Source organism: Rhinatrema bivittatum, chromosome 3 (genome assembly GCF_901001135.1).
Source record: "Rhinatrema bivittatum chromosome 3, aRhiBiv1.1, whole genome shotgun sequence".
In the NCBI taxonomy this organism is placed as follows: domain Eukaryota; kingdom Metazoa; phylum Chordata; class Amphibia; order Gymnophiona; family Rhinatrematidae; genus Rhinatrema; species Rhinatrema bivittatum.
The window spans coordinates 70,878,960-70,904,171 of NC_042617.1; the positions used below are offsets into that span (position 1 = coordinate 70,878,960).

At 44.8% G+C, this 25,212-nt stretch overlaps 1 protein-coding gene across 3 annotated transcripts in view; it reads right to left on the reverse strand.

The window, feature by feature from the left end:
- Positions 1–25,212, reverse strand: part of SRBD1 (S1 RNA binding domain 1) — a 593,419-nt gene that overhangs the window by 539,965 nt on the left and 28,242 nt on the right. For 2 of the 3 annotated variants that reach the window (XM_029593347.1, XM_029593346.1), the window contains exons 2-4: positions 24,641–24,717; positions 9,479–9,650; positions 1,870–2,007 (exon numbers count right to left, since the gene is read on the reverse strand). In XM_029593347.1, the coding sequence (XP_029449207.1) occupies positions 1,870–2,007; positions 9,479–9,650; positions 24,641–24,717 (387 nt within the window). Of the gene's footprint in view, positions 1–1,869; positions 2,008–9,478; positions 9,651–11,115; positions 11,280–24,640; positions 24,718–25,212 lie in introns of those variants that run through there. The other variant, XM_029593348.1, reaches the window with a different exon arrangement.

A 25,212-nucleotide genomic window follows, 5' to 3' on the forward strand; every position in this document is an offset into this window, starting at 1 on the left:
AGGAGAGAACTACAATCCCTATTCCTCCTAAAGGATAGGCAAGGAGAGAGAAAAATACATATGTGTAGCAGTTGCATTCCCTTATGGGTCCTGGACTGATCTGTCAAGTCTCAAGGAAAAGAAATTAACAGATGACTAAATTTCTCCTTATCATCCTACTAGATCAGTCCAGACAAGTAGGAATTACCTAAGCTTGGACTAGCCCAGGTGTACGGAAGACATAGCTGCTATGAGAATGCCTGCCCCAAATGCAGCATATGCCTTGGCCAGTATTTACAGTCTGCAATGATGCCCAAGTAGATGCTTTACAGATATCCTCTGCAGTCACTGCAAAGGATTCTGCCCATGATGACATTTGGCCCCTCATGGAATGAGCACAGAGCACCTCTGGCACCTGCAGGCTCTTCAGCTGTGCATGCCAATACAATCGCCTGTTTGATCCATCTGGCTAGAATATTGTTGGAAGCTGGTTTGCCCCTACAGGGGCCGCTGAAAAGTACAAACAGCCTGCGAAGTTTGCATTGGCCATCTAAAAGATGGAGCATGCTCTCTTTACAAATTTAAATTGTAAGTCCTCTGGGGATAGGGAAATACATACAATACCTGAATGTAATCCACTTTGAAGTGCTGCGAAAAGTGGAATATAAAAATCTAAAATATAAATACATTTTTAGCATGACATGAACTCCCCCAGAAGGTTGGCAGTAAGACCGATTCAAATGGAAGGACAACTTTGTTTTTGAGATAAAGGAAGGAACCAGCCAAAAGGTAATTGCTTCAATAAAGAACACCAGGTAGGGTTCTCTATAAGGAACCAAGGACTGAAACGGAGAGTGGATAAGCTCCACCCTTCTTTGATCTGGAGGCCCTGAGCCACCTGAACATGACAGTGAGCTCCCCCACCAACCCCACTGCAACTGCATCTGAGGTTATTACAAGCCAGGAAGGAAACGCCAAACACATTCCTTTCAACAAATTTGGGCCCCCCCCCCCCCCTCCACTTCAGGCTGTCCCTTCCTGGGAGTGGCATGGGTAGATGAATTTCATAGCTCTGAGACTTGGGGACCCAATGAGACAGCATTGACAACTGCAGAGGACATATGTGACCCATGGAATGAAGTCCCAGGAGGCTGCCATAAGCCCCAAAAGTTGGATCTAGTCCCACATTTTGGGCCCTCTGAGACCGAAATACTTGCACTTGTGCTACTCATCAACCCTTTTTTTTTGGGTTAGGAAGACACATCCTATTTTTGTATCAAACTGGGCTTCCAAGAATTTTGAGATGGGCTTAACCTGCTCTTTGACTAGTGTATCATCCAACCAATGCGCACCAAGACCTGGACAACTTTGGCAGATGCCAATTGGTTGTCTTGGAATAATCTGGCCAACATCTAGATAGAGATGCACCCTGATTCTTTCCCTGCCTAATCAATACATGTTCACCACCCGCTGGAGACAGACTACTGGTAAAGACCCAGGCTGCACCTACCTTTATCCAGGGATGATGTCATATAGAAAGAGATGTGTCCCCTCTGTCTCCATCAGCTGAGGGGAAGGGGGTAAAACATAATTGTCTGGACTTGTGAAGCAGAATGATAAAGACAGAGCTTCTTGTTTAAACATCAAGAGAGAAATACCAATGAAAATGAAAAAGCAGATCTTAATGATTATGTACCATCAAAAGAGTTACCTAAAAAGTAAATGTGTTCATTACCAAATATTTCCATCTGAACAGAAAATAACTGTGCATAAGTTCTCAAACACTTACTATAAAGCAATACTAAACATTTAATTTCATTGTGTTAAGTAATGAATATATTGTGTTCATCTGAACTAGTATATTAGTTAAAACATTAGTAGAAGTTTTACCTCCTGCTTCATCATTTGTTCTGTGCATGGTTTAGCCAAGGCATTTTCAAAGGCATAAGCATTTTCAGAGGCAGAAGGTTCCGAACATGTGAATTCTTGATTAATAATTGGACTTAAATTATCAGCTTTCTGAACTGCCTAGAACAAAACCCAACAAGCAAAGTTAAAATATTTCATTTCAAATTACTGAAGTGAGAACACAAACAAAAATAATGTTCTAAGCACATAACAGAAATACAATTATTTCACTTCTGTTCTCCATTCCTAATTTTTTTGGTTAACGTATTTAACAGTCATAATGCATGCCAGATGAACAGCATCAAAAACTGAATTCCTCCATTACTCCACAGAACTGCACCGCAAATTATCCAGGCCGCATGAGCAATGTGCCGCAATGATGTCCTGCTGAGAGGCGAGAAGATAATTTGGATTTCATTCAATGTGTGACCTTCCAAGATTGACAATTTCTGACAACTGTAGTGCTGTGATACAAACATGTCATACCTAGCCATGATAGTCAGACAAGAAACCATCAATAAATAAGTCATGCTACACAGGATCATCAGTATAGGAGGGCAAGCTGAAATCCCACTCAGGATGCCGGAGGCATGAGCTGCACACTGCCCTGCCCCCATCAGTAACCACCGCTCCAGAACAAGCATATGCATTGTCTGAGCTGCCCAATAGCAGGCCAGCCTGCCCATACAAACATAGAAACATAGAAGTGACGGCAGAAGAAGACCAACAGCCCATCCAGTCTGCCCAGCAAGCTACGCAGTTTATCCAATTTTTTTTTCCCCCTTTTTTCTCCCTCCCACCCGTCTCTATTGGCTTCCAGCACCCACCAGCCCCAATTCCCTTCCACCCCTCCACCAATGCAGAGAGCAGCGCCATCCTAGTGAACATCCAGCTCAATCAGGGGTAGCAACCGCCGCAACCAGCAGGCCACACCCCTGCCCCTTACCCACCCCTGTTTTGTTTGCTTGTTTGTTTTTTTTTTATTTTTTTGAGATGGCAGCCCTCCATCCTTCCGCTCCGTGAAGGTGGAACACCAACCACTGGCCACTGGCATCCCGCTCCGTGAATGCCTCTGTGGCTACTGCCGCTCCGTGCAGTGTTTTGTTGCATGAAAGTGGAACACCAACTACTGGCCACTGGCATCCCGCTCCGTGAATGCCTCAGTGGCTACTGCCGCTCCGTGCAGTGTTTTGTTGCATGAAAGTGGAACACAAACTACTGGCCACTGGCATCCCGCTCCGTGAATGCCTCAGTGGCTACTGCCGCTCCGTGCAGTGTTTTGTTGCATGAAAGTGGAACACCAACTACTGGCCACTGGCATCCCGCTCCGTGAATGCCTCTGTGGCTACTGCCGCTCCATGCAGTGTTTTGTTGCATGAAAGTGGAACACAAACTACTGGCCACTGGCATCCCGCTCCGTGAATGCCTCAGTGGCTACTGCCGCTCCGTGCAGTGTTTTGCTGCCTGAAGGTGGAACACCAACTACTGGCCACTGGCATCCCGCTCCGTGAATGCCTCAGTGGCTACTGCCGCTCCGTGCAGTGTTTTGCTGCCTGAAGGTGGAACACCAACTACTGGCCACTGGCATCCCGCTCCGTGAATGCCTCAGTGGCTACTGCCGCTCCGTGCAGTGTTTGCTGCCTCCTCTCTATTTACGCCCACTCTCTATTTACGCAGCTCCCATGGCCCAATGTGGGTGTGGGCCATGGGAGCTGCACAGGTAGTCAGAGGGATGGGAGGAGGGTAGCCAACTGCAAGCAGTGCTCACGGCATTGTGTTTCCTAGAGACAATCTTGATTAGGTAACTACATCCAAATTTGTTTTAATGCACAAATATATTTGAAGAAGAAAAAAAGGCTATTCCTTAAAATACATTTAAACCACAACCAAAGGACCAAAAGCTGCTGGCATTATTTTATTTACCACAGATTCCGTAGAATTTAAACAGTTTTGTCTTAGGTTTTTATACATCACATTTGATAGAGCTAGTTTGCTTACCATAAACAGTGTATTCCAAACATAGCAGGATGAATTAGCCATTAAATATGGATGGCGTCATCTGATAGCACAAAACGGACTCATCTCACCTAGCTAGTAAAATGTTAGAGTTCTACTGATCATGTACGGGAGCTCCTGCACAGGCGTTGCCTTGTGAGCTTCCTCAATCGACATCAGAGCTAATTCTAGCTATGTAGTCTACTTTCAAGGGAGACTGGCAGGTATGCCATTGTTAATTTGTCCTGTTATCTACAGAGAAAGCAAATGTTGCTTACCTGTAACAGGTGTTCTCACAGGACAGCAGGATGTTAGTCCTCACATACGGGTGACATGACAGAATGGAGCCCAATCACGGAACACTTTTGTCAAAGTTTCTAAAACTTTGACTGGCACCTACTGGGCATGCCCCGCATGGCACTAAACCTGCAGCCAGCAGGGGTCCTCCTTCAGTCTTGTTTAAAAAGCTACAGGAAGTGCCGAAAAATAAAATAAGAAACTTAACGAACCCAACACCACGGGGCGGTGGGCGGGTTTTGTGAGGACTAACAACCTGCTGTCCTGTGAGAACACCTGTTACAGGTAAGCAACATTTGCTTTCTCACAGGACAAGCAGGATGATAGGCCTCACATATGGGTGAGTACCAAGCTGAGGATGTCCGAGTATGCATCAAATGTACCCAGGTGTGCAAGGCACTAAGACTGGGGTAAAATTTGGCCGAGGGCATCTTGAATCCTACCGGGCAGGCGGAAGGGTGTTGGTACGTCAAGTTGTGAATAGGTTACGCAGGACAGATTGGCTGAAGATGGAATCTTGTCTTCCGGCCTTGTCCAAGCAATAGTGGGCTGTAAAGGTATGGAGAGAACTCCAGGTGGCAGCCCTGCAAATGTCAGGAAGCAGCACAGAACGTAGGTGTGCTACTGAGGTCGCCATGGCCTTCAAAGAGTGTGCTTTAACACGGTCTTGAAGTGGAATGCCTGCTTGCTGATAGCAAAAGGATATGCAGTCCGCTAACCAGGAGGAGAGAGTCTGCTTACCCACAGGCTGTCCCAATTTGATGGAATGGAAAGACAAACAGTTGAGTACTTTTCCTGTGGGCAGCTGTACGGTCTAGGTAGAACGCTAGAGCCCATTTACAGTCAAGGGTATGCAGAGCCTGCTCTCCTGGATTGGAATGGGGCCTGGGAAAAAAGGTAGGTAGTATAATGGATTGATTGAGATGAAACTCTAATACTACCTTAGGCAAGAACTTAGGGTGAGTGCGGAGTACTGCCCAGTCCTGCAGACGTCTAGTGTAAGGCGGATAGGTAACTAGGGCCTGTAACTCACTAACTCTGCGAGCCGAATGGATTGCCAAAAGGAAAATCACTTTCCATGTGAGATAGCAAAGTTCACAGGATTGGAGAGGCTCGAATGGTTGTTTCATGAGCCGACCCAAAACCAAGTTGAGGTCCCAAGAAGGGGCCGGAGGACGCAGTGGAGGCTTGAGGTGAAGCAAGCCCTTCAGAAAACATGTTACAAGGGGTTGTACTGATATAGGGAAATCCCCGACACCTTTATGGAAAGCAGCTACCGCACTAACATGCATTCTGATGGAGGAAGTTTTTAGACCTGACTGACAAGTGCCAGAGATAGTCCAGAAACTTCATGATTGGACAGGTAAAGGGGTCAAGGGATTGAGAAGAGCACCATGACTGAAACCTGTTCCATTTGTAAAGGTAGGATTTTCTCGTGGAAGGCTTCCATGAAGCAATCAGGACACGAGAAACAGATTCAGAAAGGTTAAGTGGCTGAAGGATTAACCTTTCAATATCCATGCCATCAGGGACAAGGCTTGAAGATTGGGGTGGCGCAGGCACCCGTCATTTTGTGTAATCAGAAGTGGGTCCTTTCCCAATGGAATGTGCTTGCGAATGGAGAGATCCTGACGTATTGGAAACCAAACTTGGTGTGGCCAGTGAGATGCTATCAGGATCATGGTTCCCTTGTCCTGATGTAACTTCACGAGAGTCTTTGAGAGAAGTGGAAGTGGAGGGAATGCATATAGGAGACTGGTTGCCCATAAGAGGGAGAACGCATCTCTTGGCTGATAGTGTTGGCTGTGAGTGAGAGAGCAGAAGTTCTCTACTTTGCGGTTTTGAGGTGATGCAAAGAGATCTATTTGAGGGTAACCCCATTGTTGGAAGATAGAGTCCGCTAGTGAGGGGTTGAGAGACCACTCGTGCGGTTGAAAGGTGCGACTTAGCTTGTCTGCCAACACATTGTCCATTCCCGGCAAGTAGGTGGCCCTGAGGTACATCGAGTGGGAGAGGACCTCCTCCCATATCTGCGCAGCTTCCTGACACAGGAGGTAGGAGCCCGTGCCTCCTTGTTTGTTGTTGTACCACATGGCCACCTGGTTGTCCATCTAAATCAGGATGATTTGGTTGGAGAGGCAATCCTGAAATACTCTGAGAGCATATCTGATTACTCGAAGCTCCAGGAAATTGATTTGGTGTTTTCCTTCCTCTGGAGACCAAGTTCCTTTTGTCTGCAGATTGGCCACATGGGCTCCCCAGCCGAGGTTGGAAGCATCGGTGGTGAGAGTTATTTGAGGGTCTGGAGCCTGGAAGGGCAAGCCTTGGAGGAGATTGATCTGATTTTTCCACCAGGCAAGACTGACGGAGCGAGTCGGTGACGTGGACAATGGTCAACAGAGGCTGAATGCATTGAGTCCATTGTGACTTTAGAGTTCACTGCATGACTCTCATGGCTAGGCGGGCCATTGGGGTGACCTGAACTGAGGATGCCATATGTCCCAGTAGGATGAGAAAGCGGCGTGCAGTCGTGTAGCGTTGAGACTGCAGTTGATATGTGAGAGAGACGAGAGTGAGAGCTCATTATCGAGGTAGAAAAGCCTTTGCCTGCAAGGTGTCCAAGTCTGCCCCTATGAATGATGTTTGAGATGGGACTAAGTAGGATTTGTCATAGTTGACGAGAAATCCTAGCGAAATCAGAGTGTGTAAGGTAAGATGTAGGGGCGACAGAGCAGTTTGCTGAGTGGGAGCCCTGATCAACCAATCGTCTAGATAGGGGTAGACGTGAACACCTTGAGTCCTGAGGAAGGTTGCAACTACTACAAGATATTTTGTGAAGACTCGTGGTGCAGATGAGAGGCCGAATGGAAGCACTTGGTACTGATAGTGCTTGGGGCCTACCAGAAATCTCAGGTATTTGCGATGAGATGGAGTTATCGCAATATGAGTGTATGCGTCCTGGAGGTCTAGAGAGCAGAGCCAGTCTCCTCTTTGTAGAAGAGGAAGAAGAGAACCCAAGGTTACCATTTTGAACTTTTCTCGATGGAGGTACTTGTTGAGGGTACGTAGATCCAGAATTGGACGAACGCCTCCCGATTTTTTGGGGATTAGGAAATACCGGGAATAGAACCCTAGGCCGTGCTGAGAGTAGGGTACTGGTTCTATTGCCTTGGACTGGAGAAGGAGGGAGACCTCCTGTTCCAGAAGGATGGAGTGATCGGATGTTCTTCACGTAGGTAGAGGTGGGGGAGTCCGGTGGGATGGAGAGAAAGTTGAGATGATAACCTTGAGCGATTATCGCTAGACCCACTGGTCTGAGGTGATTGAGTGCCACCTGTTGTTGAAATGGCACAATCGATCTCTCACTGGTATGTGAGGCAGTGGAAGCTGGCTGCTGCTCTCTATGCAGGAGTCAAAAACTGGTAGCAGGGCCCAGCTGAGGAGCTGCTTGCGGCTTTTGTTTTCGTATCTGACGAGACTAGGTTTTTTGAAATGGTCTCGTAGAGCGAGTTCTAGCCGGTAGCAGAAAATCTCATACTAAATTTAACAATAATTTTAAAACTGATTCATGTCAAAGATAAAGGTAATCCATCTACTTGTCATGGCATCATACTGTATTATACTCTTCCCATGTGTTAAATGCAATTTTCCTGAATTGAGACATCCTCCAAGTCTGTGAAACCCACATTAAGGGCCTGATTTACTACAGCTTTCCTCCCAAGGTAACTAACATACAGGGGGCATGCTTTTTCATTGGTGTAATCTGCTAATCCTGTTATAAAACTGATTTACTCTTTCTGTTCTCTCACAGGATATGTCAAAGATCTAAACACCCTTAAGTACTAAAAGGATAAAATGCAGGTCAAACTGCATGTATTAATTTCAAACCAACTCGTTCTTTAAAATAGTTTTGCTAATATGGCAAAAGATGTTCAAAGTCTCTAGAAAAATAGTAAGGACAATTATTGAATTCAAGGGTTGACAGAAAAATATAAAGAGAAAGACTTGTACATGTCCATGCTTGTGCTCGGACAAAAAAATGACACAGTAGTTAAATCACAAGCGGATTGTGATAAATTGCAGGAAGACCTTGTGAGACTGGAAAATTGGGCAAAGAAATGGCAGATGAAATTTAATGTGGACAAGTGTAAGGTGATGCATGTAGGGAAAAATAACCCATGCTACAGTTACACAATGTTAGGTTCCATATTAGATGCTACCACCCAAGAAAGAGACCTAGGCGTCATAGTGGATAACACATTGAAATCATTGGTTCAGTGTGCTGCGGCAGTCAAAAAAGCAAACAGAATGTTGGGAATTATTAGGAAGGGAATGGTGAATAAAACGGAAAATGTCATAATGCCTCTGTATCGCTCCATGGTGAGACCCCACCTTGAATACTGTGTACAATTCTGGTCACCGCATCTCAAAAAAAGATATAATTGCGATGGAGAAGGTACAGAGAAGGGCGACCAAAATGATAAGGGGAATGGAACAGCTCCTCTATGAGGAAAGACTAAAGAGGTTAGGACTTTTCAGCTTGGAGAAGAGACAGCTGAGGGGGGATATGATAGAGGTGTTTAAAATCATGAGAGGTCTAGAACGGGTAGATGTGAATCAGTTATTTAGTCTTTCAGATAATAGAAAGACTAGGGGGCACTCCATGAAGTTAGCATGTGGCACATTTAAAACTAATCGGAGAAAGTTCTTCTTCACTCAACGCACAATTAAACTCTGGAATTTGTTGCCAGAGGATGTGGTTAGTTCAGTTAGTATAGCTGTGTTTAATTGGATAAGTTCTTGGAGGAGAAGTCCATTACCTGACTTAGAAAATAGCCACTGCTATTACTAGCAATGGTAACATGAAACAGACTTAGTTTTTGGGTACTTGCCAGGTTCTTATGGCCTGGATTGGCCACTGTTGGAAACAGGATGCTGGACTTGATGGACCCTTGGTCTGACCCAGTATGGCATGTTCTTATGTTCTTAGAAATTCAAAGGCCTTAAAAAGGCCCAAATCTAAATTATTCTATCTAACCTGGTCTCAAGGAATAATAATGAGTAAACCTTTCCAGCATGACATGAAAATGCAGCAGGCAGTAAGAACTATACAATAGGCTAAAAAGAACATTTCACATTCTATTTGTTCTTTGTAAAACCAGACTTGCATGCATTCTTTTTTTTTTTTTTTTTTAATTTAAAACTTTTGAGTGTAACATCAGTTTTTACAATAAATGAAAAATATAAACAGGCTTGCATGCATTCGGCATATAGTCCCATGAGTTTACCAGTCAATTACCTTTCTTGGTCTTCCTGGGGTTTTTTTTGCGGTTTCTTTTACAGTTTTCTCTTTTACCATTTTTTCTTTTTTAGGTTTTGATGCACCTGAAGCTGGCACTTTCTTGCTATTTATAACTTTTCTTTCTGGTTCCCATTCATCATCTCCTGAGTCATCTGTTTCAGATTCAGACCTGCTTACACATATCAAAACAGATTAATAATGAATGTTAAACTGCAAAATATAAAATTTCATTTGCGAATTATTTTGTATCTCAAGACTGTTAATTACTTTTCCATTTGGGAGAAGGGGGGGGGGGGGGAGGCGATCAGTGCCTCTTAGCCAAATAAGAAAAGACTTACAATTTCTGAAATAAGCCAAATAACATAGTAACACAGTAATGATGGCAGATAAAAACCAAATGGTCTATCCAGTCTGCCCAACAAGCTGCTTATGGTTATAACTGCTGCTCTGTGCAAGTTACCACCATTCCTTCTGTTAAGGGTAGTAGCTGCTGCTCCATGTAAGTTACCCCATACCTTTTCTTACAGGTAGTAACTGCCACTTTGTGCAGGTTACCCCCATGCACCCTTTTCTTCATTTCCAACCTCTAAGGATCTGCAATGTTTATCCCATGCCCTTTTGAATACTCATTTCAGAGATGTTTGATTTTTGGGGTTTGTTATACTAGCAAAAATACTGTATATAAGATACTACTGTGCAACAGCTTCTGCTGCTGAATAAAGGAGTTTCAAGAAAATCAAATATGTAGAAATATGTCAAACAAGTTGTAAGTGATATGGGACTAACAATACATCTGTGACTAAGATTCTAAACTCCCTTCCTCAGGTCAGTGAAGAGGCCGTGCAGTTACACTGGGTTTATGTAGTAACAGCAGACTGACACACTGGTAGGAAAGCATTTCTCAAAGAGTGCACAAGAACGCAAAACATTTTAAATTAAGATGATCAAGCATGTTGAAACAAAGACAAAAAGACTTACTAAGGACATTGGCTCTCACCCAAAATCAGAAATAGGCCCTTTCAACTATAAAGATTTACAGTCATCTCAGTCATGTCTCCCTTTCCCCACCTCCGTCCCTTTTGCTGAACTGTTAATGTCATGCAATCTCATGTCTAGTTAACTCTATACTATTTAAACCTAGTATAACTATGCTGTTTCCTTGTTGACTGATGAAGGGAGCACAGCTCCACTGAATTAGTCCAATAAAAAGGTTATTACCTCCAACGTGGCTGCTGACCCTTATTTTGACATATTTAGGCGGGCTAACACAGCAAACATAATACATTAAAACAGAAATAAAAGTCAAACAAGTTGGAGGTGATACCTTTCTACTGGAGAAATGCCAAATTGTATATTTGTAATTTTTACTTTGTAACTCGCTTTGAGCTTGTATGGAATGAGAGATCAAATAAAATAAACAAATACAATTGTGACCAGATTTCAAAATCTGTTTTCCCTTCATCAGGTTGGTGCAGAATCTGTACTCGATAGTGAAGGAACAGCCAAATCAAAGAACAATACAAATGCTGAAATTTCTTAAACCAGATATCAACTAGTAAGTCCTTGCTGTAATAGCAATACTAGTCTGTTACCTATTTGATATCAATATTAGAAAAGGAGAAATTACTTCTTACCTGATAATTTCTTTTCCTAGAGTCCAGTTAGACAAGTCTAGACGAATGAGTTATGTCACCAACCAGCAGATGAGTTATGTCACCAACCAGCAGATGGAGAAAGATCAACAGGCTCACTGACATCACCCCTTATATGCATCCGTGCTGACCTCAGCCTTCCTGTATTGCCTTCCTGTATTGCCTGTAACAAGGTAACATTAATTCCACAACTATTCAAAAAATTATTTATTTATTTTTTTTAACATGCTTCCAAAAAAATAATCATCTTGGAAGCAGAAATAGCACTTATCACTCTAAGCACTCAACTGATTAAGGTAAAACAACGCAGACCACAACCTTCAACTCACAGCAAACAGAAATGTATAAAGACTTAAGTAAATGCCAGGTTGTTCCACTTTGTGAAATACTTTGCTAAACTGATCAAGATTGCTCAAGTCTATTCCATAGGTGTTCAAGTTTGATTAAGTTTGGCAGTACAGGGAGGGTCTTGGACTGATCTAACGGGACTCAAGGAAAGAATATTATCAGTTACTTAAATTTCTCCTTCCTCATCATCCAGTCAGACCAGTCCAGATAAATGGGATGGACCCAAATTACTCTTGACTAGAATGGGAACTGCCAAACTTACTTGCAATATCTTGGAGGTGAAAAGCCTCCTCTCTGATGCCCCCATTCAAGCAATAATGCTTTGAATGAAAAATGAAGGCCAAGTCACTGTCTTCAAAAACACCTAAGGTGAAACCAGACAGACAGACTGCTCACGTACAGCCCAAAAAACAGTTTGACCTTCCAAGGGTGTTTACAATTTTCAGGAGAAGAGAAACTCTCCTGATAGGTCAAACAAGAAGCCAAGTGATTCCGTAAAAACCAAAGACAACTAAAGAAAGCAATAAACACCCTAAATCCCAAACCACAATCAGAAGATGGAAAGATCTGAATGAATCTTAGCAAGGTGTCTCTGCAATGTGCCTGCATCTCCAATACTTTTGCAATGAAACAACCACTAGGAAGAGGGTTTCCAAGAAAAATAGTCCTAAAGAAGTTCCCAACAGGTTAAAACACCACTCTAAAAAAAGGGAACACCTCATGAGAAATGGGAATCCTTCTCACGTTCCATAAGGAAAAACAAAACGCAGCTACCACTGGAAGCAAGAAAAGTGACAAACCAATACAGTCCCCTTCCCACCGAAGCACATAAGCGATTCTACCTGCATCATCAAGAAAACAAGTAATGAGGCTGTAGAGCAGTGGTTCTCAACCTTTGTGTCGTCAAGCAAATGCAAGTGTATCGCCACACTTCCTGGTCCCCCGCTGACCCAACTGCTCCCCCTGCCCCAGCGAAATAGGAATACATCCTCCGCCCAGGCTTAAAATACTGATAGCCCGGGCGGAACGTAGTAGGAGAGCCTCTTCTTCCCAACCCCTGTGGCCCGGAAGACGAAGTGGTATGCAGCAGCCATGCACGCGGGAAGAAGAAACCATGCTAGTTTGTGCAGCATGAGCCCAAAGAAGAGAAGAGAGACATGGCCTAAAGAAGAGCAGTGCGTCGTGGAACAAAAGAGGAGAACGTCAGCCCCGCGGCCGATGGGACTCCTTTCTTGAAACTTCAAGTGCTGGAAGTGGAGGAAGCTCTTGCTACCGCTAGTTCGGTGGAGGGAGGGTGAGAGAGAAAGTGAATGAGCAAGCATGTGTTTGAGATAGTGTGTGTGTGTCAGCATGTATGTGAGTGATTGAGAGCCTGTGTGTGTGTGTGATTGAAAACCTGTCTGTGTGAGTGTGTGTGTGTGTGAGAGCCTGTTTGTTTGAGATCCTTTGTGTGTGAGAGAGATAGCATGAATGTAAGTATATGATTGAGAACCTGCATGTGTAAGTGAGAGAGATCATGTGTATGTATGATTAAGAGCCTGTGTATATAAGTAAGAGAGAGAAAGCATGTGTGTCTGTGTGATTGAGAGCCAGTGTAGATGAGAGAGCATGTGAGTATGTGATTGAGAGTCTGTGTGTGTGCAAGTGTGAAAAGACAGCATGTGTGTAAATGTGTGATTAAGAGACTATATAAGTGAGAGAGAAAAAGCATCTGCATTTGATTGAGAGCCTGTGTGACAGAGAGAGGAGAAAGTTGCAAGCAAACCATCCCTCCTCCTGCAAATTCAAAACAATCTCAGGGCACCTGGATATCAAATGTTTCCAGGTATGCACAGCAAAGCATTTATCATCCTTATTTTTCATTATTGGGTCTTTGTGTCTACTATTTTGATATATTTTATTGGCATCTAGAAAATTTTTATATGAGTTTTTAATTATTGGGTATTCCATTCATCAGCTGTTTTGAAATAATCTGTTCTTTTTATTAGTATGGTTTTACTGCTATTGATTTTATATTTCTTGATTTGTTTTGAGGACTGGTGAAGTTTCTCTTTTTCTTTTGTTACTGCATACAGTCTCTCTGGCTTATTGACGTTTCCAGTTCAGGTTTTGGCTGCATGTTTCTAGTTATGCTTTATGGTCTGTTTATTCTTTGTTAGATGAGGGTCAGCACATGTGATTCAGGTGAGGTTTTCTGCTGGCATGTAGTTTCTGTGTAGGGCTCTATAGCAGCCTGACTCTGTCCGTTTTCCTAATAGGAGATGTATTAGAGTCTTAAAGCCTGGAATAATATTTTCAGTGTTGCCTTTTCTTAGGTAAGGGTGCTGGAAATTGGTGCTGTATGGGATGTTTACTATTTATGCAAATTCTGTTCCGACAGAGTGCCTAACTTTCCCTTGTGTCATTCTTGACCAAAAAAATAATACTGGACCTTTTTTTTTTTTTTTTTTTTTTTATTTCAGCCGTGAATTGTAATGAGAAGTGTGTCACGATGGGAAAAAGGTTAAGAACCACTGCTGTAGAGGACCCTTCTGCAAAGATTAGAGAACCACGGACACCTTATCAGGGAATAGCTGCTCACTGTTTTATTTTAAACCCTCTCAAGGAATAGATAGTAAGATAAAAACCTGAGAGAGACTTTGTGCAGAGCAGATAGAAAGGCCTCAAAGGACTTCCATAAAAGACCTCCTGAAGTCTAGGTACCATGGTTTCGCCCCAGGACTTGGTCCATCTACTCCAGAGCTCCTCCCCAAACAACATGTTCCTTAAGGGAAGTTTGGTAAGGTTCAACTGAGTAACAGAATCCACAGACAAGAAACGAAGGCAGAGGAGCCTCTCTGCTGCCACTACTGACGCCATTCCCCTGGCCGCCCTTAGTACCAGAGCAAGAAAGCATCTGCAAGAAACAATGATCCCGCTGGCAGCTGAAAAGACACATCCATCAACTCCTCCCGAGAACAGTGCGCCAGACAGAAACCAGATCTTGATACAGTGCAGGTGCAGCAGAACGCTATCTGCAATGCCATGCCAGCTGCTTCAAAAGCCTGCTTCAAAACAGACTCTTTCTTTCTCTTGCACATCGGTCAAGACAGCTCCACTATACAAGGGATAATAGTCCGCTTCGAGACATTGTCAGGAATCAAATCATGTCCTTCTCTTGCAAGGCCAGAGGATACAACTTAGTCAAGGAGAGGGCTTCTTTAAAGTTGGCTTCTGGAGAACCCTCTTCAAATACACCTAATCTAGAACAGTCTGATGTAGGAAAAAAAACCCTGGAAGATTTCCTAAAACAGACCATAACAGGATGCACCAAACTGGAAGACTTCTCTTCCTTGTCTTCTGCTCTATTCAGTGTGGCTAAGAAATGTGCAGTCAACACACCAGTTTCTCTTTAATGAATATCTGGAATATGGCAGCAGAATCCTCCCCGCGGGAGGACATTCCACTGCTTCCCATTCATTCGCGGAGATAGCACCCAGGTGCCATTTTCAACTGTCTCTACTATATCAAACTGGTCCAGACCATTTTTAGCACTATTAGTTTAGCATAATAATTCTGGAACAGAGATCTCATCTGGACAGCAAGGCTCTCTACGGTGACCTTATGTAAGCCCTCACCCAGAGAGAACCAGTTCCAATGTTGCTGTCATGGAGCAGAGTTGCTGAAATTAACTGCATACTGTCAACCTCCGTGGACAGCAATGAAGATTCAGTGCTTCAGTTTTTGAATCCTTTTCTGCATCAGGCAGACCCATCCTGCCTTTGTCAAAAAGGGCTCCCAGATAATACAAGATCAGGCAGGAACTGCTCCTGGAAAAAATTTGGTTCTCTTATACTTTGCTCTTAACAGTCAATCATCCAGACAAAGAAGGACAAAAATACCCTCCGTCTGCCCCATCCTTTGGAAAAGTACCTCAGAGCAATGGAAAAAGCGAAGGGAAGAACCTGAAACTGAAAATGCTCTGCTAGACTGCAAAAATGAACGAACTGCTGGTGGTCTTTCCCGATAGGAATATGGAGATGCGCTCCTGTGAGATAAGAAACTCCCCTCAACTCACTGTCCAAAGGCCGGACCTCAAGGTCTCCAGTGAGAAATGAAACTAGAGAAAACTTGATGACATGTTTCAGTTCCAAAATGAGACGGAAGATTCCGTCCTTCTCGGGTACCACACAACATATCGAATAAGAACCTTGACCCCATTAGTACTGAGGAGCAGGATCAAGCCTTCAAGAAGAGAAGCTGGTCCAACTTGGTTTTTACAGTCTCTCGCCTCCTGGCAGAATGAGGGGAAATGAAAAAAAAATCTGCCAGAAACCAACCAGAGAAGCTCTAGAGCATAGCCCTTTCAAATGACCTCCAATACCCCTGATCAGGTATAACTTTAGCATTGAATTGAGAACACAAGGGAGCCCTTTAAGTAGTCAGAAGACTAGACTGGCAAATTCAAGGGCATAACTGTCTCGCAGGTTGCTGGAGAATTATACTACCGTGCATAGCATTTCATAGCTAGATGCTATGGAAGAGGTCCTGCTCAACCGAAGGAAGAAGAACTGGTTTTTCACCTCAGGAGCTGCTTCCTTTATTTATTTACTTGCTTGCTTTTTGCAAAGCTGCTCTCTCTCAACTTCTGCAATACACTTCTTTCCTGGAATGAAAGATCCAGCTTTTAGATTGTGGCGATCATGTGGGATTTTACAATGGGAACATGTATGGGATGTTTTTGGGCTTCAGTTTTTCCATCATTAAAAGCAAAATATGATCTTCCTGATCATGCTGTGTTTTCCTATTTACAATTGTGCCACTTTGTGATACAAACCAAGATACAGACCCATTTGATACAAGGAGTATTTTATTTTAAATCGCTTTGTAAGCATGCAGATCAGATTAAAAGGATCCTCTCAAAAATGTATTCAGTTTAATTGTGATATGTCATCCAAACCTGCCTTTGTTAAATCCTGGGAGATTGATTGGGGGATGAACTTTCTACAGAACAATAGCTAGCCATTTTTCAAACTATGGGTAAGGGGTTGATTTCTGCACAGATTGTTGAAAATGGCTACAAAGTAGTGTACCGCTAGTATATGACTCCTGTTTGCCTTCATAAGATGCTTCTCTCATATGCTGATGTATGTTAAAAGGGATGTAATCCATGTTCAATTCCATTCTGGTTCTATTTTTGTTCAATTTTGTTCATATTGTTTGCTGTAATTTCCAATTGTTGGTTCTCTGTAAACCGAAGCGATATGTATTTGTACATGATCTCCGGTATAAAAAAGTTTTTTAAATAAATAAAATAAAAATGTAAGGGAATGGGCTCTTTCATTCATTTATGCTGGGAATGTCCACGTATTAAAGCTTTTTGGGGGGGGGAGGTGATCCAGCAAATCGAGTGTATACTTCCGTTCAAAATTGTACTTCTCTCTTAAAATGCCCTGCTTTATGTCCCCACTTCACAAGGAAGTGAACACGAGCGGTAATTGGTACAGCATATTTGTGTTGCAGCTAGATGTGATTTAGCAATGCTTTGGGAGGAGCCCAGGGTACCACACTTCTGTGAAACGCAAGCGTTGAGAGGGTCTTCATTTTATATAGGATTTCTGCTGTTCAACACAAGTACTTATATAACTTTGAGAGAGTGTGATCTCTTTATGATATGTGGAGGCAATCTTTGGATGTTGCTTCTTAAGTGTTATCCTATTTGGCTGTTCCTAACTGTATTTGTTGAGTCATAGGAATTGTCTTTTTATCTTCTTTCATTATGCACAATGCTTGTTTTTATTATCCGAGAGTAGGGATGGGGGGGGAGGGAGGGCTTTGGGGAGGAGGTAGTGGTTGTTAGTCCAGGTCAATCTTTCATTTGTATAGCAACTGATACAACATGTTGTATGATTTTACCACTTCCTTTGTATAATGGATCAGCAGGTTTCTTAATAACTGTAATATTATTTATTTATTTATTTATTTAAATTCTTTTAATATACCGATGCTCAAGACCAGGTCTTATCGTACCGGTTTACAATGAACTAGGGGGAAAAAACCAGTTAACAATGGAAGCAAGAAATTACATTATAACAGGGAATGTGGAACTTGGTTGTTAGAGAAAAGGATAGGTTAAACAATTTCTAACTGGAGAAACAAAGCAAATAAGCAGAAACGTGAGTGTTTACATTATGGTTTCATGGCTAATGCTTATGGCTATATTTGTGAACTTACAAACTTTCAATTAAAAAAAAATATCTCTCAAATCTTTGTTATTGTTTCATAAAGATTGACCTTACCTCCTCTTCTTGAAAACTTGCTGTAGCTGTATCATCACTGTGCAAGCTGGCTTTTGCCTGCTCCCCCTTTTGACCCTCTAATGTTAAATGTGACTTAGCATACATAGTTCTTAGAACTACCCCAGCAATCAGTATAGCAAATGTTGCTTACCTGATGTAACAGGTGTTCTCACAGGACAGCAGGATGTTAGTCCTCACAAATGGGTGACATCGAGGATGGAGCCCACCACGGAAAACTTCTGTCAAAGTTTAAACAGAACTTTGACTGGCCCCTACTGGGCATGCCCAGCAAGGCACTGACCCTGCAGCCAGCAGGGGTCTCCCTTCAGTCTGATTTTCAAAGCTACAGGCAGTGCCTAGAAAGTAAAAATAAAAACGAACCCAACACCGCGGGGAGGCGGGCGGGTTTCGTGAGGACTAACATCCTGCTGTCCTGTGAGAACACCTGTTACATCAGGTAAGCAACATTTGCTTTCTCACAGGACAAGCAGGATGGTTGTCCTCACAAATGGGTGAGTACCGAGCTGAGGATGTCCCGACTTGCACCAAATGTACCCAACGGTGTGCAGCAGGCACAACAACTGAGGAGAAATTTGGGAAAGGGCATCCGCACCCTACCGGGTAGGTGGAAGGGTGTTGGTACATCAGGTTGGAAAAAGGTTACGCAAGACAGACTGGCCGAAGATGGAGTCCTGTCTTCCAGCCTTGTCCAAACAATAGTGGGCTGCAAAGGTATGGAGAGAACTCCAGGTTGCAGCTTTGCAGATGTCAGGAAGCGGCACCGATCGAAGGTGTGCCACTGACGTCGCCATGGCCCTCACAGAGTGTGCTTTAACACGGTCTTGAAAAGGAATGCCAGCCTGCTCATAGCAGAAAGAAATGCAGTCCGCCAACCAGGAGGAAAGAGCCTGCTTACCCACAGGTTGTCCTAATTTGTTAGGATGGAAAGAGACAAACAACTGAGTGCTCTTCCTGTGAGAAACTGTACGGTCCAGGTAAAAAGCTAGAGCCCGTTTACAGTCTAGGGTATGCAGAGTCTGTTCTCCAGAGTTGGAGTGGGGCCTGGGAAAAAAGATAGGTAGTACGATAGATTGATTGATATGAAACTCCGAAACTACCTTAGGCAAAAATTTAGGGTGAGTGCGGAGTACCGCCCGGTCCTGCAGGAGCTTAGTGTAAGGCGGATAGGAAACTAGGGCCTGTAATTCACTAACCCTGCGAGCTGAAGTAACAGCTAAAAGGAATAACACTTTCCAAGTGAGATATTTCAAGTCACAGGAGTGCAGAGGTTCGAAAGGAGGTTTCATTAGACGACCAAGAACCAGGTTAAGGTCCCAGGATGGGGCCGGAGGACGCAAGGGTGGCTTTAGATGGAGTAAGCCCTTAAGAAAGCGTGTTACTAGGGGTTGCACTGAAATAGGATTACCCCCAATACCCTTATGGAAGGCGGCTACCGCACTGACATGCATTCTGATAGAAGAGGTTTTAAGACCTGATTCAGAGAGATGCCATAAATAGTCCAAGAATTTGGAAATTGGACAGGAAAGGGGATCAAGGGACTGAGAAGTGCACCATGATGTGTACCTTTTCCATTTGTATGAGTAAGACTTTCTTGTGGAAGGCTTTCGTGAAGCTATCAGGACCCGAGAAACGGAATCTGAAAGGTTAAATGGTTGAAGGACTAACCTTTCAACATCCATGCCGTCAGGGACAAGGCTTGGAGGTTGGGATGGAGGAGGCATCCGTGGTTTTGGGTGAGCAGATGCGGGTCCTTTCCCAGAGGAATGTGCCTGCGGATGGAGAGATCCTGGAGTATTGGAAACCATACTTGGCGTGGCCAGTAAGGTGCTATCAGGATCATGGTTCCTCCGTCCTGGCGTAGCTTCACGAGAGTCTTTGACACAAGAGGGAGTGGAGGGAATGCATAGAGCAGACCGGTTGTCCACTTGAGGGAGAATGCATCCCTCGGCCGAGAGTGCTGGCTCCGAATGAGAGAGCAGTAATCGTCCACTTTGTGGTTCTGAGGGGACGCAAAGAGGTCTATGCGGGGAGAACCCCACTTGTGAAACAGAGAGGTCGCTACCAGAGGATCGAGTGACCACTCGTGTGGTTGGAAGACACGGCTCAGCTGGTCTGCCAATACATTGTCTACTCCCGGCAGGTAAGTGGCCCTGAGGTACATGGAGTGGGAGAGGGCTTCCGCCCAGATCTGCGCAGCTTCCTGACACAGAAGGAAGGAGCCTGTGCCTCCCTGCTTGTTTATGTACCACATGGCCACTTGGTTGTCCGTCTGGATTAAGATTATCTGATGAAAGAGATGATCTTTGAAAGTGCGGAGCGCATAGCGGATTGCTCGAAGTTCCAGGAAATTGATCTGGTGTTCGGCTTCCTCTTTGGACCATAACCCTTGGGTTTGAAAGTCGTCCACATGGGCTCCCCAACCGATGTGAGAAGCGTCGGTGGTTAGGATTACTTGCGGATCCGGTGGAAGAAAGGGTAAGCCCTGAAGGAGGTTGACCTGAGTCGTCCACCAGGTTAAGGATAGGCGCAGCGCTTGTGTGACTGTGACTATGGAGGACAGAGGCTGAAAAGCTTGAATCCATTGGTGTCGTAGAGTCCATTGTGTTACTCTCATGGCTAGTCGGGTCATGGGAGTGACTTGAACCGAGGATGCCATGTGTCCTAGGAGAATGAGGAACTGGCGAGCCGTGGCAGTGTTCTGAGACTGGAGCTGGCGAGCCAGGGACATTAGGGTGTGGACCCTCTGAAGAGGAAGGTAAGCCTTTGCCTGTAAGGTGTCCAAGTCTGCTCCAATGAAGAATAAGGTTTGAGACGGGACTAAGCAAGATTTCTCGTAATTGACAAGAAACCCTAAGGAAAGGAGTGTTTGAATTGTCAATTGTAGGGAGGATTGAGCTATCTGTTGGGTGGAGGCCCTGATTAGCCAATCGTCCAGGTAGGGGTAGACGTGGACACCTTCCTTCCTTAAGAATGCTGCTACCACTACGAGACATTTGGTAAAGACTCATGGGGCAGAAGCCAGACCGAAAGGTAGGACACGGTATTGATAATGGTCGTGGCCTACGAGAAACTGCAGATATTTGCGATGGGATTGTGTGATCGCAATGTGGGTATAAGCGTCCTTGAGGTCGAGAGAGCACAGCCTCTTTGTAGCAGAGGGAGCAGCGCGCCTAGGGTTACCATTTTGAACTTCTCTTTTTGAAGGTGTTTGTTGAGGGCTCGAAGGTCCAAAATGGGACGTAGTCCCCCTGATTTCTTTGGTATTAGGAAGTATCTGGAATAGAATCCCTTGCCTCGTTGAGAGGGAGGAACGGGTTCTATAGCATTTGATTGCAGAAGAAGAGATACTTCCTGTTGTAATTGAGCCAAATGGGTGGATAGACTCCACGCTTGAAGAGGCGGGGAGTCTGCCGGAAGAGTTATAAAGTTGAGGTGGTAACCCTGTGTGATAATTGTTAGCACCCACTGATCTGAGGTGATCTGCAACCAAGGTTGTAGAAAATGGTACAGTCGACCTCCTACAGGAATGTCTGGAAGAGGGGTTTGGCATGTGTTCCCTAGAGTGGAGTCAAAGGCCAGCCGCAGGCCCAGGAGGAGGGGCTACAGTAGGCCTTTGTTTCCTAGGCTGACGCGGCTGAGGCCTAGTAGAGGATCGAGCTGGACGAGGCCTGGCCGATGGAGGGTAGTAACGGCGTGGCCGAAAGAACGACTTCTTAGAGTCCTTCTTAAGTGGTTGTTTGGAGGAAACCTCAGACGGAACAGAAGAAAGTTGTTTCAACGTCTCGTGGTGATCTTTCAATTCAGCTACTATTTGCTGAATTTGTTCTCCAAACAAATTGTCCCCTAAGCAGGGTAAATCCGCTAAACGATCCTGGACCTCTGGGCGAAGGTTGGAAGACTTTAACCAAGCCCAACGTCTGGCCGAGATGGCAGTAGCTGAAACCTTTGTGGAGGCATCGAAGATGTCATAAGCCGTTCTGATCTCGTGCTTCCCTGCTTCAAACCCTTTGTTAAGAAGGGCCTGAAGCTGTGGCTGGTATTGGTCAGGTAATGTGTCAGCAAAATCTTGCATCTGTTTAAGGATGGCTCTGTTATATTGCGTCATGTAGAGTTGATATGAGGCTATGCGAGAAATCAGCATAGCTCCATGGTACACTTTCCGTCCCACACTGTCTAGGAATTTATTGTCCTTGACCGGCGGAGTGGAGGAGTGTGGCTTGAGACGCTTGGCCTTTCTTTGTGCGGACTCCACCACAACAGAGCGATGATCCAGTTGAGGCTTTTGAAAGCCTGGTGCTGACTGGACGAGGTATGTGGAATCAGCCTTCTTGTTAACTGGTGATACAGATGAAGGAGATTCCCAGTTTTTCTTTAAGAGATCGAGAAACACCTGGTGAATGGGGATGGAAGCGATGATTTTTGGAGCGTCCAAAAATTGAAGCAGTTCCATCATCTGGTGTCTGTCATCGGTCTCAGATTGCAGCTGAAAAGGTACAATTTCGGACATCTCCTTTACAAAATTAATAAAGGAGAGATCCTCTGGAGGAGATCTTTTTCTACTCTCTGTAGGAGAAGGCGGTGATGGTAAATCTGTGTCAGAAGATGTATCATCACCCCAGGTATCATAGGGATCACTTGGGGGTTGAAGCCCCGATGGACCTGGTTGAGGATCCGAAGGCATCGAAGGAAACCTTGGAGGAACCGGTGGTACAATCGGTACTGGGAACGGCATCGAGGGTTTCGGTGCTGCCGATGGAGTCGGTGCCGGTCTTGGAACCGATGGAGCCAAAGGATAAATCGGTGGAGATATACGAGAAGGCACCGATGGGACCACCCCGGAAGGGGGAATCAGGAACGGTGTTTCTCCCGCCGATGAAAATCCAGTCGGAGACGATGGCGCTGTCGGTGCTACTGGAATCATCGATGGGAGGGCATGTACAAGTGCCTCCATACGTTGTAGTAGCGGTGCCAGCGCTTCCACCAAAGGTTCGGTGGTCGGTTCCTTCCTCGGTGGCGGAGTCGGTGCCGGGGTCGATGCCGGTGGCGGTGCCGGAATCGGTGCCGGAGACGGTGCCAATGGAGGTTGGAATCTCTGCATCGCTTTCTCGATGGCCTCCTGGACCAGCCGGTCCAGTTCTGCCCGGAGACCAGGGGTAACAATACCCGGCTCGACGGGAGAGGGAGGCTGAGGCAGAGCCGGAGGGACCACCGTAACCGGTGGGATCACGGCTCCCACACCCCGAGAGGGTGAGGGTTTCCTCGATGCCTGCGAACGAGACGTGGACGGTGCCAAGTCTGAACGAGGCCTCTTAGTCGGTGGCTCGGCTTGTTCAGAGGTCGATGACTGTGGATCCTCGACAGGCCGAGACTTGTGCCGTCGATGGCGATGCTTGTCCTTCCGGTCTCCTCTCCCATCCGGGGAGGGGACAGGAGTCGACGGCCGAGAAGTCATCGATGGTGGACGGTCACCGGAGGGTTGACGATGGTGGTGCAACTTCGACGGTGCCGGTTCCGATGACGTCGATGCTATCGATGGCGTTGGGGTGGGTGCATGGAAGAGGAGCCCCATCTTCTCCATCCTGGCTTTGCGACCCTTAGGTGTCATTAGGGCACATTTGGTGCAAGTCAGGACATCATGCTCACTACCCAAACACAAAACACAAACCCTATGGGGGTCTGTGATTGACATAGTCCGGGTACAATCCGGGCATCGACGGAACCCCGTCGCCATGGCTTAAGGCCAAATTTAGTCGCGGGCTCGGTAAGTGCCAACAGGCCTCGAGGGCCAAATTCGACGGTAGTCGAAGAAAAAAAGGCAAAAAACTTACCGGTTTCCGCGAAGGTGACAAAAATTTGTCGAAAGGAGACCCCTGAGGGGCAAATTTTCTTCGGATAGAAAAATACCGAATTCCTGTCAGGAACGTGGTAAGAGAGCTCCTTTCACCGCGTGGCAACTGCTGCGCGGAAAAAAGAAGACTGAAGGGAGACCCCTGCTGGCTGCAGGGTCAGTGCCTTGCTGGGCATGCCCAGTAGGGGCCAGTCAAAGTTCTGTTTAAACTTTGACAGAAGTTTTCCGTGGTGGGCTCCATCCTCGATGTCACCCATTTGTGAGGACAACCATCCTGCTTGTCCTGTGAGAACTCCCTTCCACCTACTATTGTCCCACATGCTCTTACCACTCTGCTCAGAACGAGGCCCAAGCATGCATAAATTCTGTCATGGTTTTAGTTATATTTCTACTGGTAGGTTATTTTAGGCATCTACCATTCCTCCAGTGATGTTTCATGTGAACCTCTCTCCCTAATTTATATCATTACCCCTTTTCTTCAAATTGTTTTTCATATGGAAAATGACTTCTATCAAGAACTGTAGAAATTTTCAAAGGCAAATAGAATTTTAAATAAATTTACTCCACTGAGGTACAGATTACATGTCAGCCCTCAAGAATTCCACTGAAAACCTGCCTCTGCTCCTTCCGGCCTCTTCCCTTTCTCTCCTCCTTCCTTCCAGCCTTCTCCTTCACCATGGCCTAGCAGCACACTGCTTCCTGGGCAGCATTGGCAGTCCCTCTTCACCAGGCCCATTGGTGACAGCTGCTCCTCTTCACTGGAGCACAACAGACGTGGTGGTTACTCCTCTTTACTGTGACGGCTCTCTTTCACCACAGCCCAACAATTGGTGGGGGAAGGCAAAGCTACCCCTAACTGCAGCAGATCCCTCTCCTGTTCAAAAAGCTGGTAAGACTGTTCACAATGAACAAGCTTGCAAGTGGGACTCTTAAGGTTAGTTACAAGAATCAGGAATTTTGGAGACAGACCTTATTTTTGGTGAGTATCTGGGCCCAAGAAAATAATACTTACGTGTTAAAAAAAGTTGACAGTTCATCCTCTATCACAACGTTTGGTTTCTGTTTTGCTCTTCTAGGTAATCCAGACATCTGACAGAAATATAGAAAACAGAAAAAAAAAAAAGGGAGTAAAACATAAGTCAATTAAAGTATTAATTAAAATATATACAACTAAACAATTTATTCTAGATCCCTGTTTATGTTTTGTGGGATGCCTAAACAGACCTTAGGTTCTTAAGAGGGTCACTCTACAAACAGGGTTCCTAGGTGCAATGACAATAAGCAGTCTATGTATCTCACTACATTACAACACAATTGCCTATATTCCCTCTGTTAATCATGTTTTTTGATGGCTAGGAAAAAAAAAACAAAAAAAACTTTTTACTTCTTTTTTCCTCAAATTTTGCTTTGTAATAATAGACATCTGAAGTTGTAATGCCAATGAAAATTCTATGAATAATTTCACTGTAAAGGAAAGCTCCTTTAGCGATAGAAAAATAGCAATTTTTATTATTGCTTTACTACAAGTCTCGTAGTAAAACACCTCATTCAGCTATAAATCTAATGCCATACATACTATTTACC